We start from the raw sequence: 14,107 nt of genomic DNA on the forward strand, positions 1-14,107 counted from the left end.
ATAGAAATGGCTATCAGTCATCCCTGTGACTGGGGAGGACCTAGAATAGGAACAATGATCCCTCCGAGCACCTCCATCCGGGAGAAAGCTGCCCCCAAGTTCCTGCCCCAATGCCAGACAAATGTGCCCCCCAGAGCCTCGTCCTGGTGCTGGAGCTCAGAGGAAGCAGGACCTTGTAAGTTCAGTTTGTGGTGCAGGCCTTTTAAGAGGAACAGCTGGGTCTCCAGCAGCCTCTGTGTCACTGAGCCCCAATCTGCACTGGTTTTTACAGCCCATAGTTCTGCCCGTATGGACTTCTTTTTCCAGCTCAGGGACCCTGGGCTGGGCTTGGCTTCTGGTGTGGGGCTGGGACCCCTTGCTCCTCACTGGCGGCCTCCACATAGATGACCTCCCTTCTGATTAAAAAAGCAGCCCACGTGGGTGCCAGACCAGCCTGTTCCACACCTCCGCCCCTCCTAACAGTCTCAGTGCGCTTTCTTCTTCTCTAGTTGTAGGACTTACATTCAGCGAGCTTTCCAGAGGTTCTGAATGATGGTTGTTGTGTATTTTAGTTGTAATTTTGATATGGTTGTGGGAGGCAGTGAGTACAGACGTTTAACTATGCTGCCATCTTGGTTCCCTCTCAAACAATATATCGACTTTAACATTTTAAACCACTATTGTGTTTCTGGGATTAATCATACTTGGACATAATGCATAATACTTTTAATATGTTGTTGATTTGGTTGCTTGCTTTTTGTTGAGGATTTTTGTGTCTATATTAACAAGAAATGTTGTTCTTGTTTTTTCTTATGATGCCTTTGCCTAGTTTTTTTCCAAGTATCATTTATTTTTCCTAGAATCTGGATACAATTAACTGTAGTGAGACAGTGCTCAGTATGATTTAAGCCTCACTTTAGGTTCTTAAACTTAGTATTTGTAAACGTGAATTCACATTCCAGTAAAACTGGAAAACTAAAATTTGATGTACCAACAAATTTGCTAATATTGATGTAACTACATAATTTTATATGTAACACATGGACTTCCATATAACAGAATTTGTCTTTTATAAACTAGCTTACACATAAACAAAAGTGCTCTTTGCTTATCTGTCCTAACCTATTTAGTGTTACACCAACAGACCCCCTCCCATAGCTTTTACTATGTAAACAGATAATTCCTCCCCTTGAGATAAAGTGAAACCAGTTCTAAAGTAATCAGCAGATAAAACACCAGACATGGGTTATGGGCAACTTACACATCAGTAGTATAATAGAAAGTTACAGTGCTGACCAAAAGAACACACAGGTTTCTCATTGAACTTTGTTTTAATGGGTCTCACAATTCTGTGACAGATTTTTGGTCAAGTTGTTTCCATTGAAAAGTACTGATATTAAAAACTAATAATTTAAAAACTGCCATACACACACACACACACACACACACACACACACACACACACACATACAAATGGCCCACAAAACATTCTCCTTCTGAAGGTGCCTTGTAATCATTAACCAGCCTTTTACTATTAAAATTAAACGGCCAATTGAGACACACAGTTCTGAGACTGTTCCTCCACCACTGATGAAAACAAGGGTGGCAGGTATTGGGGATGATAGTTATTTAGCCTTTTGAGTTTTCTGGGAAGACTTGGAGACTTTGCCAACTCCAGCTGCCTTCTTGTCCACTGCTCTGATGACAATTGTAGTTGGACCATGTACTCTGTATAATTGCAATCCTCTTAAATTTATTAAAGTTTGTTTTATGACATATGTTCTATCTTGGAGAATGTTGCATGTACTCTTGGAAGACTGCATATTCTACTATTCATGCGTGAAGTGTTCTATACATGTCTATTAGATCTAACTGATGTATGGTGTTCAAGTCTTCTATTTCCTTGTTGATCTTCTGCCTAGTTGTTCTATCCATTATTGAAATTGAGGTATGGAAGTCTCCAACTATTATTATTGAATTGTATACTTTTCTCTTAATTTCTGTCATTTTCGCTTCATGTGTTTGGGGACTCCCTTATGCATATGTGTTTATAATTCTTATGTCACCATGGTAGATTGATGTCTTTATCATTGCAATATATCCTCTTTGTCTGTAGTAACAATTTTTATCTTAAATTGTTCTATATTAATACCCGATGCATGAAAATTTGTGTAAGAGTAGGCCTTCCTTCCCCTGGCTGCTGGCACCAGCTTCCCTCCAGAACCCGGGACCCAGACTTCCCTCCTCCGGCCGCCTGCAGGTCCCTGGGACCCAGGCTGGCTTCCCCCGGTCCCCTGCAGGCACCCCACTGGCTTCCCCCAGGCTGCCCGAAGACACCGGGGATCCGGCTGGCTTCCCTCCAGCCCCGGCTTCATCAGGAAGGATGTCCGGAATGACGTCCAGTCTAATTAGCATATTATCCTTTTATTATTATAGATAACTACTCTTTTTTTGTTTAACAGCTTCATTGAGCTATAACTCGAATATCATACAACTCACCCATTTAAAGTTTAAACTTTAGTGGTTTTTAGTTTGTGCACAGTTTGTGCACCTTTTATTTATCTATTCTTCAGTTGAAGAACACTTAAATTATTTTCACATTTGGGCTATTATGAGTAATGCTTTCACAAACATTAGTATGCAAGTTTTTATGTGAATATTGTTTTCATTTCTCTTGGGTTTATGCCCAGGCATTGAATTGCTGGGTAGATTTATGTTTAACCTTTGAGTAACTGTCAAATTGCTTTCCAAGCTGCACCTATGATGGTTTTAATGTCTCTATATTCTCATCAACACACACACACACACACACACACACACACACACACACACACACACACACGCACGCAGGCACGCGCACACACACACACTGTGCTGCTGGGGTTCCAAGGCCGCCCTGGGTTTCAGAGTTCTTCAGGTGAAGGCAGGAGGTGGCTCCTCTGGTGACATGTGTCTCCTCCAGCCCTCCTGTTTACCAAACACAAAATACTGTGTCCTTCCACCCACACACGATGAAGGAAGGTAGTGAATTTATAATTTCTTCATAAAAAATGAAAGAGCAGAATAATTTCAACTCCCTTCTGGGCTCCTGGCTGGCATTCCTTTGCATTCATACGAGGTGTGCCTGCTTAAATCGGCTTAAAAATATTAGTAATGCAAAGCTTCTTTCCTTTGATTCTTCTTTGACTAGATTTATGTCAAAAGGGAACCATACTGTCATCCAGCAGAATAAGCTTGTTTGAAATATACATTCCAATAGTCCCTACTGTTACTTTTCTCTTGCTTATGGAACTCAGTAGATATTTATTTTTGAAAACTCACCTTTTCTTTTCTTTTTTCTTCTTCTTTTTTTTTTTTTTGCCTGAGAAAACTCATTATTTTCATTGAAGAAGACTCCTCAGGATCCTGGACTTTGTTGTTTTTCATCCTTTTTCTTGACATAACAGTGACATTCATGCCAGTGGAAATAAAAATAGTTTTCATGATATATAGCAGATTTGATCATGTAAACTTACTTGGCAATGTAAGCAAGGGGTGGTGGGAAGAGCCCTGTAGTTGGAGCTGAAAGATCTGGGTTCAAGTTTTGGGGTTTTTACTCACTTTGTAGCTTAAATTATACTAAGAAAGTCGTTTACATCACTGTTTTAGTCTCTACATCACTGTTTCCTCACCTGCAAAATAACAACTTTCCTCAAAAGACTGTTTAGAGGATCAAATGGGATAATGCATGTGGAATGACCTGACCTTGGGCACCTGACAAATGATGTAATATTGTCTTAAGAGGAGATTTAGGGGGTTCGGAGTGGGCAAATGGGTGAAAGGCTCAAAAGTAAAAACTTCCAGTTAAAAAAAAGCATGGGGGTGTAATGTACAGGTGACTAGAGTTAATAAATAATACTGTATGGTATATTAGAAAGTGGCTAAGAGAGTAAATCTTAAGAGTTTACATCACAAGAAAAAAATTATAACTATGTGTGGGGATGGATGTTAATTAGACTTATGGTGGTGGTCATTTTGCAATATATGCAAATATCAAATCATTTATAGTGTACACCTGAAACTAATATATTATGTCAATTATATTGCAATAAAAATGAGATCTAGCTAACCTATACTATTCTTAGCTGTGTAGTTGGAATATTAATCTATTTAAGCTATTGATTTGTGTGTGTTTGGGCTTGTGTATTTGTGAGCGTATTTTATAATAGAGTGCAATCAACTATGTAATTGTTTCACTGTCTTTAAAAATATTTGATATATTTCATAAAAATGATCAAACTATGAAATACTGAAGCTCCACCTGTGAGAGTGGTCCCAGGAATGTGTGTGTTAGAATGCAGTTTCCTAAGCTCCAACCCCAGATCCTCCTCAATTTGATGGTGGCAATGCCCTCTCACAGGTCCTGCTGTGCTGGGTTGGGTGGTTCTCCACATTCCCACCCCAATCAATTCCAGAGCTGGATTCCACTTCCCCCTGCCCCTGGAGGGCTAGGAGGGTCATGTCTCCTGCAGTTGCTGGCTGTCACCTCCCCATCTGTAAATAGTTCCCCCTCCCCCTTTCCCGTATGTCTCTTTAGTTGACCATCTGAGAACTCCATGTCCTGCTGGGATTTTGATAGTAGGTTAGACACATGCCAGTTTTCTTTCTCAATTCCTATAGATGTTAGTACTTCTCTTTAATTACATCTGGGTTATATAGTCACTATTCTGGGCTTATCTCTTCCTACCTAACTTGACTATAAACTCCCTGAAGAGCTTCCTCATCTCTGTGCCCCTCATGAAACCCATCACCCAACTCTGTGGCAGGCAGGAGCCCTTGCATGGAGAAGGGCAAATATTGAAATAAGGTTTAACTCATAGATGCCTATGTGTTTTTAGTAGGTCATGAAACAACTGCTCTGAAATTATTCCCAAGATGAAGAGGTTTTAATATGAAGAAATAGTTTTAAATATTACTCTTTTCTCTGGAAATAGCCTCCTCTTGATCTCTGTCTTTTGAAAATAGAAATTCATGTCAAGATGCTACATTATTTAACTATTCTATGCCAAGGTCATTTTATGAGCTCAACATTAATTGGAGAAGGGCATGACATTTTAAGTCCCAAATCCGTCCACATGGATTCGAACCTATTTATCCAAGGAAATTGCTGCTGCCACTTCTTAGGAACACACAGCATTCCACTTAAAGATTGATTGTTCAGAATAACACAATCAATGTGAGAGAGAAACATTGATTAGTTGTCTGCTGTATGCACCCTGACTGGGAATCAAACCCGAAATCTTTTGGTGTATGGGACAACACTCCAACCAACTGAGCAATCCAATAAAACTCTACAATAAAACAATGTCTTAACTGCAAAATGGGCAAAAGATCTAAATAGACATCTTACTAAAGAAGATATATGGGTAGTAAATAAGTATATAAAAATTGCTCAACATCATGTGTCATCAAGGGATTGCAAATTCGAACAATAAGATACCTACTTAAATGGCTAAAATCCAAAATACAACACCAAACTCTGATGCGAATGTTGAGCAAGAGCAACTCTCATTTATTGCTGGTGGGAATGCAAAATGGTACAGCCACCTTATTTATTTACATTTCAAATTATATTTACTTATTTAAATTGTGGTTGACATACAATATTATGTTAGTTTCAGGTGTACAATTTGACATCATATACTTCTGATGTGATCATCACAATAAGTTCAGTAACAATCTGTTACCATATAAACTTATTATAATATTATTGACTATATTCCCCATGCTGTACATTACATCCCTGTGGCTTCCGAATTGCATAACTAGAATTTTTACCTCTTATTCTTCTTCACTAATTCTACTATTTCCTCTTCTCCCTCTCCTTTGACAACCATCAATTTGTTCTCTATGAGACTGTTTCTGTTCATTTGTTGTTGTTGTTTTACTTAGATTCTACATATAAGTAAAATCATATGGTATTTGTCTTTCGCTGTCTGACTTCTTCACTCAGCAAAATGCCCTCCAGGTCCATCATTCCTCTTCAAGTGTTTTGGAATTTTTTTGAGGAGAGATATTAATTCTTCTTTAAATGTTTTTCTTCTGGTTGTGGAGGTTGTTTGTTTGTTTGAAGGGTTTTGATTACTGCTTTAATTTCATTGCTAGTAATTGGTCTGCTCAAAGTCTCTGTTTCAATACTGGAAGATTGTGATTTTAGAAATTTATTTATTTCTTCTAGATTGTCCAATTTGTTGGTATATGATTATTCAGAGTATTCTTTTTTAAAAATATATATAAATTGTTATTGATTTCAGAGAGGAAGGAGAGAGAGAGAAAGAGAGGAGAGAGAGAGAGAGAGAGAGAGAGAGAGAGAGAGATCAATAATGAGAAAGAATCATTGATCGACTGCCTCCTGCACGCCCTCCGCTGTGGATTGAGCCCACAACCCAGGCATGTGCCTTGACCTGGAATCAAACGGTGACCTCCTGGTTCGTAGGTCGATGCTCAACCACTGAGCCATGCCAGCCGGGCCAGTGTATTCTTTAATGATCCTTTGTAATTCTGTCATGTCAGTTGTAATCTCTTTTCTTTTACTTCTGATTCTATTTAATCGTGGTCTCATTTTTTCTTGACAAGTCTTGTTAGAGGCTTGTCAATTTTACTTATCTTTTGAAAGAATCAGCTCTAGTTTTATTAATATTTTCTATTTTTTTAGTCTGTTGCATTTATTTCTGTGCTGACCTTAATTATTTCCTCCCATCTATTTACTTTGGATTTTGCTGGTTCTTTTTTCCTCGATATAAACTTAAATTGTTTATTTGTGTGTTTTTTTGTTTTGTTTGTTTCTTGAGGTAGGCCTGTATCTCTATAAACTTTCCTCTTAGAACTGCTTTTGCTGCATCCTGTAGATTTTGAAAAGTTGTGTTCCCATTTTCATTTGTCTCAAGGTCGTTTTTATTTCCTCTTTGACTTTTTCATTGACCCATTGATTGTTCAGTAACATGATGTCTAGTCTCCATGTGTTAATGTGTTGTTTTTCCATTCTTCTTCTTGTAATTGATTTCTAGTTTTATTCTGTTGTGGTTGGAAAAGTGTTTGGTATGAAAAGTGAATTTATTGAGCCTTGTTTTGTGTTCTAACATATGACCTATTCTGGAGAATGTTTAATGTGCACTTGAAAAGAATTGCAATTTTTGGATGAATTGTGTACATATTTATAAAGTTCATCTGATCTAATATGTGATTTTGGCTAATCTTTCCTTATTGATTTTCTGTCTGAATGATCTATTCATTGATGTAAGTGGGGCATTAAGGTTCCCTACTATTATTTTATAACTGTTCCTTTCTCCCTGTAAATACCTGCTTTATATACTTAGGTGCTCCTATGTTGGGTGCATACATATTTATGGATGTTATATCCTCTTCTTGCATTGGCACTTTTATCATTATTTAGTACCTTCTTAGTCTCTTTTTTGTCTGTTTAAAAATGTTTTATTTGTATTAGGTACCAGAGAAATGGAAGATCCAGAAACTATTGCCAAAAGCCAGGATATCTGGCCAGAGGAAAGTCTCTTTTCTCTTTTTGCTTGAATAACAAAAGCATGTTGGTAGTGGCAGACCTGGCATGGCGAACACAGTCCTTGTGGAGGAGTTCAAGTCTTGATGCCAACAAGGGAGTGTGTATCAGCGTCAAACCGGAGGGTTCCAGACCCAGGTTTCTCAGATAGTCACTGGGGACCATTTGGAGAGAAGGACGGATAGAGGGGATAGGAGAATCTGAGCTGTTAATGAGCCATCAGCATGTTAATCAATGCGTAAGAGGAAGAGAAAAGAAGCGAAGTGAAAAAGAACAGCCCTTTAGGAAACACATTTGAACGCACTTTCGGGGAAGGATTCTCCACAAACAGAAGAACAGACGTTGTTCCATGCAGGTGTCGCCCAGAGCCTCGAAGGCCCGCAGCCAGAGCGGCATCCGCCTGCCAAAGGGAGGGTCGCGCTCCAGGGCTCTGACCGCTAGGTGGTGCTTCAGGCCCGCGCCTGGGACAGCAGCAAAGAGAAGGGGTCCCCAGGGAGCCGGGCACGGAGGCGGGGCTGCGAGGCTGTACAAAGGCCGGGGAGCGCCGCCGGGCGCGAGGCGCCGCCGATGCGCTGTTGGAGGAGTCCCGGCCCGGGGTGATGGCAGTTAGGCTCCCGGCAGCGGTCCCAGCCTGTGGATGCCAGAGTCCCGAGCGGAGGGCCCGCGGGCTGCTGTGCAAGAGAAGCGGAGCGGGGTAGAGCGCTGGTAAATAGCCACACTTTCTTTGTACTTAAAACCGCCTTGGAAGGAATGCAAAAGCATGCCTCGCTGTCACGGGGGAGAGAGCGACCTGGATATTTAAACAGCTTGATAGGATGATGAGTGTAATAATATGATTGGGCGCTCACTATCCCTGAGACAGAACGAGGCGAGATGACAAATGCTTACATTTCAGTAAAAACTTATTGCGGAGGATGAAAAATGATGACAGAAATTCTAACTCCCAGATGTGCTGAGTTTGGAGGGCAAAGGGATTTTTTCACATAAATCATGGGAGAGAAATTGGGCAACAAAGGAGTGATCTTGCTCTAGTTCCTGGTAAATTCAAATCCCTTGTTTCCCCGTGCTATTTGTATGTGGAACTTATAAGAGTATTTATTAATCAGACTTTGTGGAATTCAAGTGCAGAATCAGGGAAAATATTTGTTGAGGGAAAAACATCATTCTGTGTGTCTCAAATTCAACATGCATGTGCAACTAAATTTATGAACTGAAGACAGTAACTTACATGCATGTGCAACTAAATTTATGAATTGAAGACAGTAACTTGTTATTTGTGCTTATATTAAAATTAATGAATCACCTTGGTTACAGTCTTAATTGTAACTATGGAGACGGACTCCTAGTGGATTGTAGAAGTGTCAGGACAAATCTTAGGAAGACATCTTACTTGAAATATTGGAGGGCCTACTTTGTAAAGTATATGATTGTCTTAACCACTGTATATCTGAAACTAGTATAAAATAATATTTAATGTAAACTGTAATGGAAAATTTTAAAAAGATTGTCCTGCCATCTTGGACATGAATAATACAAATATTTGTATAAGCACAATGTTACTACTCTAATAATTGTAAAAACGTTACTAATGTCAACAAAGCATGACACTTATGTTTATTTTACATATTAGATTATTTTAAAAAGAAGACATCCATCTGTTTCTCTTAAGAGAATATGGGCCTACATATCCTTCAGAAATCTAAGGTCACTGGAGGAAGTGCAGTGGCGTAGAGGCCTTAGGAATGTGAAAATCTGGAGACTGGAAGGGGTTTTATAGGCTGTGTGTTGGGAACACTTTTGAGAGTGAACTTGGGTGCCAGGACAACAAGCACAAAGAGTGAAACTGTCTCAGGCACACTGAGATGTGTGGTCACTCTGTTCAGAGGTCTGTGAAAGAATGGGAGCCTAAAAGAAGGAGGACAGAAGGCTGGTGACCATTCTAAGCCTGCGTGTTGGAAGGACACCATTCCAGGAGTCCGGGTACACGGCAGGATGTGTTGTATTCAAACACATAGAATCCGAATACGCGGCGAACGCTCTGAGTCCATTCGCTACCCATTCCAGGTTTGGCTTGCTTCTGGAATGCTGATGTGTGTCTTTGGTGCACTGCTAACCTCTCTGAATCATGAATGAAAACCTGTTTTGCAGTAAATTTGGTGCCAAGAAGAGGAGCAATGAATTCCTCACTTCACCTGTATTTCTTAGATCTCAGCCTGAATGCCACGGAGGGCAACCTTTCAGGACCAAATGCCAAGAACAGGTCTTCGCCGTGTGAAGACATGGGCATCGCCGTGGAGGTGTTTCTGACTCTGGGTCTCATCAGCCTCTTGGAGAACATCTTGGTCATAGGCGCCATAATAAAGAACAAGAACCTGCACTCTCCCATGTATTTCTTTGTGTGCAGCTTAGCAGTGGCTGACATGATGGTGAGCATGTCCAACACCTGGGAGACCATCACCATATACTTAATACATAATAAGCACCTGGTGATAGCAGATGCCTTTGTGCGTCACATTGACAATGTGTTTGACTCCATGATCTGCATCTCCGTGGTGGCCTCCATGTGCAGCTTGCTGGCCATTGCGGTGGACAGGTATGTCACCATCTTCTATGCCCTGCGCTACCACCACATCATGACCGTGAGGCGCTGCGGGGCCATCATTGCATGCATCTGGATCTTTTGCACAGGCTGCGGCATCGTGTTCATCATTTACTACGAGTCCACTTACGTCATCATTTGCCTCATCTCCATGTTCTTCACCATGCTGTTCCTCATGGTGTCTCTGTACATACACATGTTTCTCCTGGCACGGACGCATGTCAAGCAGATAGCAACGCTGCCTGGATGCAGTTCTGTGCGGCAGAGGACCAGCATGAAAGGTGCCGTCACCCTGACCATGTTGCTAGGCATTTTCATCGTGTGCTGGGCTCCGTTCTTCCTCCATCTCATTCTGATGATCTCTTGCCCTCAGAATCTCTACTGTTCTTGCTTCATGTCTCACTTCAACATGTACCTCATACTCATCATGTGCAATTCTGTGATCGATCCCCTGATATACGCCTTCCGCAGCCAAGAGATGCGGAAGACCTTTAAGGAGATTATTTGTTGCCATGGCTTCCGGATACCCTGTATCTTCCCTAGCAGCTATTAGGAGTGCCCTCTGCAGCTTTCTTTTCTCCTTCCTTTACTTTGTGATGAAGTCAGTTAGGGGTAATCCAGATAACTCAAAATCAAAACTGTGCACTCCATTTATTCTTTCTCTCGCTCTTGAGTTAGTACTTAAGATGCATTCTTCCCCCCACCCCCCTTTCTCCTGTGGTGGTGGTTGGGCAGATGTGCACATGCAACTTATCCGTTTTGGAAATGGTCTGTGACAATTTATTATTGGCCCGTTTTCCTACTACCTTTTCTCCTACTCCCGCCCGTTTCTGGGGGCCCCATCCATCTTCCATCTAGTGTGTGCTCAGGGTCTACCCAGGATGAAGAGCTGACCATAATGGAAGAAAACCTGTGAATATTTACATCTTGTGATTGCTTTCTCTCCCCAGAAACTGTTTTGTAACTTCCTTGACATCCCTGGGACTTACCCATGCTTTTCAGGGTAAAATAGAGTGGTCAAAGTCTTTCCATTTGAAATTTCCTGTTTATTTGTGATGGGATTTCTCTATAGCTCTTCTTTCTTGAACTTGTGGTTGTATGGCTTGTGTTCACAATTGTCCAAGGATGGGATCTCCTTAATTCTACTTCCGTCAATCATGTTTTTGCTTTTACCCAGATATAAAACTTTATGCTACAAACCTTACGTCATGTGGTGTGAAAGTTTCTGTGACTCTTCTTACTGTCTTATTCTGACTCAGTCTGGGGTTTCCAAATGAATGTTTTGGGGACATGTCATGGGCTCCAAGTGTCCCCATGCCCCCCTCACAGACTCTGCACCCCCACTTGTAACACATGCCCGTAGCTAAGCCACTTCTTACTTTCTCAGACTGGGCCTGTCTCCGAGTCTGAAACCCTGTCACTCACTGAATACTTTGCACATCACCATCCGACTCCAGCAGCCAGAGAAGGTCAGTGCCCATCTCTAACCCAGGGAGTCCCGTCTTCTCCAGTGTGGAATGGAGTTTGAAAATCTGAGTTCAGGTCCTGACTCTGTCTTTGACAGGTGATGCCGCCTTAATCATCTCATTTCAGGTTCCACATCTGTGCTGACCTAACAGGATGGTCGTGAGAACTGCATGAGGAAGTGTGAGAATACCTTGGAAACTAGTCAAGCACAATAGGGACTGGGCATTTATTTTAAAGAAATGCTGCAGATGGGGTCAGTACTAGGGGATGATGCAGAAGGCAGCTGTGAGAGCAATAGTCTGGAAACCAGGAGGCCTGCTGACCAGAGCAGCTGTGTGGCCTCTTGGTCTCAGTGTTCATATCTGAAGCGAAGGGCTTGGTCTTTAGAGCTCTTGTATTCCATTCTGTTATTTTTGGTGTTAAAGACTTCTCTTTTGTTTTGGATATTCACATCTATACTGCTCCCAGGGCAGGAAAAGTATAAACAAAGCAGTGTGCTACTAGGGTCATTCAACGATGAGCTGTTGAAGCCCTTTGGCGCAGAGGAGCTTCTGGGTGTAGAACACATACATAACTTACAGATGTGACCCCGAGCCCTGGCAGCTCAGAGTCCACACACACACACACACACACACTCACACACACACTCACACACACACACACACTCACACACACACTCACACACACACACATACACACACACTCACACACACACACACACACACTCACACACACACACACTCACACACACACACACACACACACACACACACTCACACACACACACAGTGGTACTGGCACGAGCGGGAAAGTGCATAAGGCATCCAAATCTTTGGAAAATGGCAAATTAACAGGTTGTTAGCAAATGAGTCTTGAAAGGGCAGCTAGCCCTTCAAATGTTTCCTGTTCCTTTTAGCGGAACAGGCTCTGAGTATCTGTGAATGGGAAGTAAGTGATCTCTATATCATTATGACGGAAACCACAGTCCATGTTTACATGGCTGTCTCAGGAACTCGGGTTCCGTGAAAGCCAGCCTCTCCGCTGTCCTGTTCATATCTGCGGCTTTGTTGCCTGCAGTAGTTTCTAACACAGAGTAGGCACTCCACTGCTGTTTGCTATTGTGACTGAGTAAATGCGTATTGAATCTGCTGCCTAACAGCCCCGGGTGCTCCGTGAGGTCACTAGGGTTCCCATCCTGTGTGTGATCACACTTCGGCCCTTGTGGTTTGCAGTCGGCTCCACCTGGGAGCTGACCAGGCTAACCCTCCGCTCTGGGTGCCTCATGACTACAGGCAAGGTCGGCCCTTCGCTAGGAAGATCTTTAAGGAAATGCTCAAATGTCTTTTAATCTCTATATAAATAGTGCAGAAAGAACCCAAGTATTCAGATGTGTCTTCAGCTGGAAGGAACACATGTAACCTAGTGATTCGGTAAATATCTGCAAATTAGCCCAGCCCTGGGACTCCAACACAAAGTTCCCTAAACAAAACAACCATGTAGCTGTCAAGTACTGCATGGTATTCTATATTAACTCTTTCTGCTTCTGTAGGAACTTCATCTGATATAACAACGTGTGTTCAAAGCGATGGTTAATACAATGTGTGCTGTTCAGAGTGTGTTGGGTGTTTCTGCCCATTTGTCAGCAGCTGCAGCAAAAGGAGAAGGAGTTAGCATGAAGTTTCCCCGACAGTATTTATTGCCTGGATGATGGCCATTTCTCAGTTCAAGATGATCTGACTCCTGAAAATCAAATAATACTGTACACTTGACATTATACATTGTCTTACAGTCTGTCTCTTGGTAAGTAAGTATTGTGAGGATGCCACTAACCATGTACTTAGTTGGGGGCTAGAAGCAGCGGCCATTAGATACTCTCTGCCGTCAAAGAGCTTATGGGACCAATTATTTAAGACGTGAATATGTTAAGATATGTGAATACACTGTCCACAGTTCAAGGCGCTGCACATAAATGAGAGTTGATGAGGCGCAGGCGATGCCTGCTGTAAAATGAGGGCTGCAATAGCTCCTGTGTCTGTAATGGCAATTTTCACCGATGGATTCAGGGAGCATATCAGAGTTTTGTGGTGAAGGTGTAACTTTGAAAAATCCCCCAGGTTGTCTCTACATCAGGTTCAGATGTGGCTCCTCTTGAGCTGGAGACCAATAAACTAAAAGGACAAGTTACCTGATAAATGATGGCGGGACAGGGGACCACACAGTCACTCCCATTCAGCAGAGGAACAGGAGGAGGCAGGGCGTTACATTTCCAGGGTCAACAGCAACCCGTGGCTGGTGCTACCTCATCAGACCGTGCAGATCGGCACTGACCTCCCAGGCTGCTGCGTGCTTGTCCTCTTTGTCCCGGTGGCTTTTTCTTTCCCTCATCCTAATCATGTGTGCTGTGAGTCTTTCAGGTTGTGAGGGAGAGTCTTGCTTTTAGTTCATTTCCCTGAGACCTTTTGTCCAATTGAAAGGACTCACTGGATCCTTTTGCCACATCCCTCTTG

At 42.0% G+C, this 14,107-nt stretch overlaps 1 protein-coding gene across 5 annotated transcripts; it reads left to right on the forward strand.

The window, feature by feature from the left end:
• Nucleotides 1-8,105: 8,105 nt before the first annotated feature.
• Nucleotides 8,106-11,337, forward strand: MC5R (melanocortin 5 receptor). Of its 5 annotated transcripts, none has more exons than XM_008161338.3 (2): nucleotides 8,106-8,239; nucleotides 9,683-11,337. In XM_008161338.3, the coding sequence occupies exon 2, from the start codon at nucleotides 9,709-9,711 to the stop codon at nucleotides 10,684-10,686; it is 978 nt and encodes a 325-aa protein (XP_008159560.1). In that variant the 5' UTR covers nucleotides 8,106-8,239; nucleotides 9,683-9,708; the 3' UTR covers nucleotides 10,687-11,337. The 5 variants fall into 5 exon arrangements, with proteins under 5 accessions (XP_008159560.1, XP_027994530.1, XP_054579975.1 ...); XM_028138729.2 differs by having other exon boundaries at nucleotides 9,740-11,337; XM_054724000.1 differs by lacking the exon at nucleotides 8,106-8,239 and adding an exon at nucleotides 8,505-8,572.
• Nucleotides 11,338-14,107: the final 2,770 nt, after the last annotated feature.

This window comes from Eptesicus fuscus, chromosome 12 (assembly GCF_027574615.1).
Source record: "Eptesicus fuscus isolate TK198812 chromosome 12, DD_ASM_mEF_20220401, whole genome shotgun sequence".
NCBI classification, from domain to species: Eukaryota; Metazoa; Chordata; class Mammalia; order Chiroptera; family Vespertilionidae; genus Eptesicus; species Eptesicus fuscus.

Excerpts from the sequence above, each read along its gene's own strand:
- MC5R (XM_008161338.3), top strand. The coding sequence starts at position 9,709 with ATGAATTCCTCACTTCACCTGTATTTCTTAGATCTCAGCCTGAATGCC.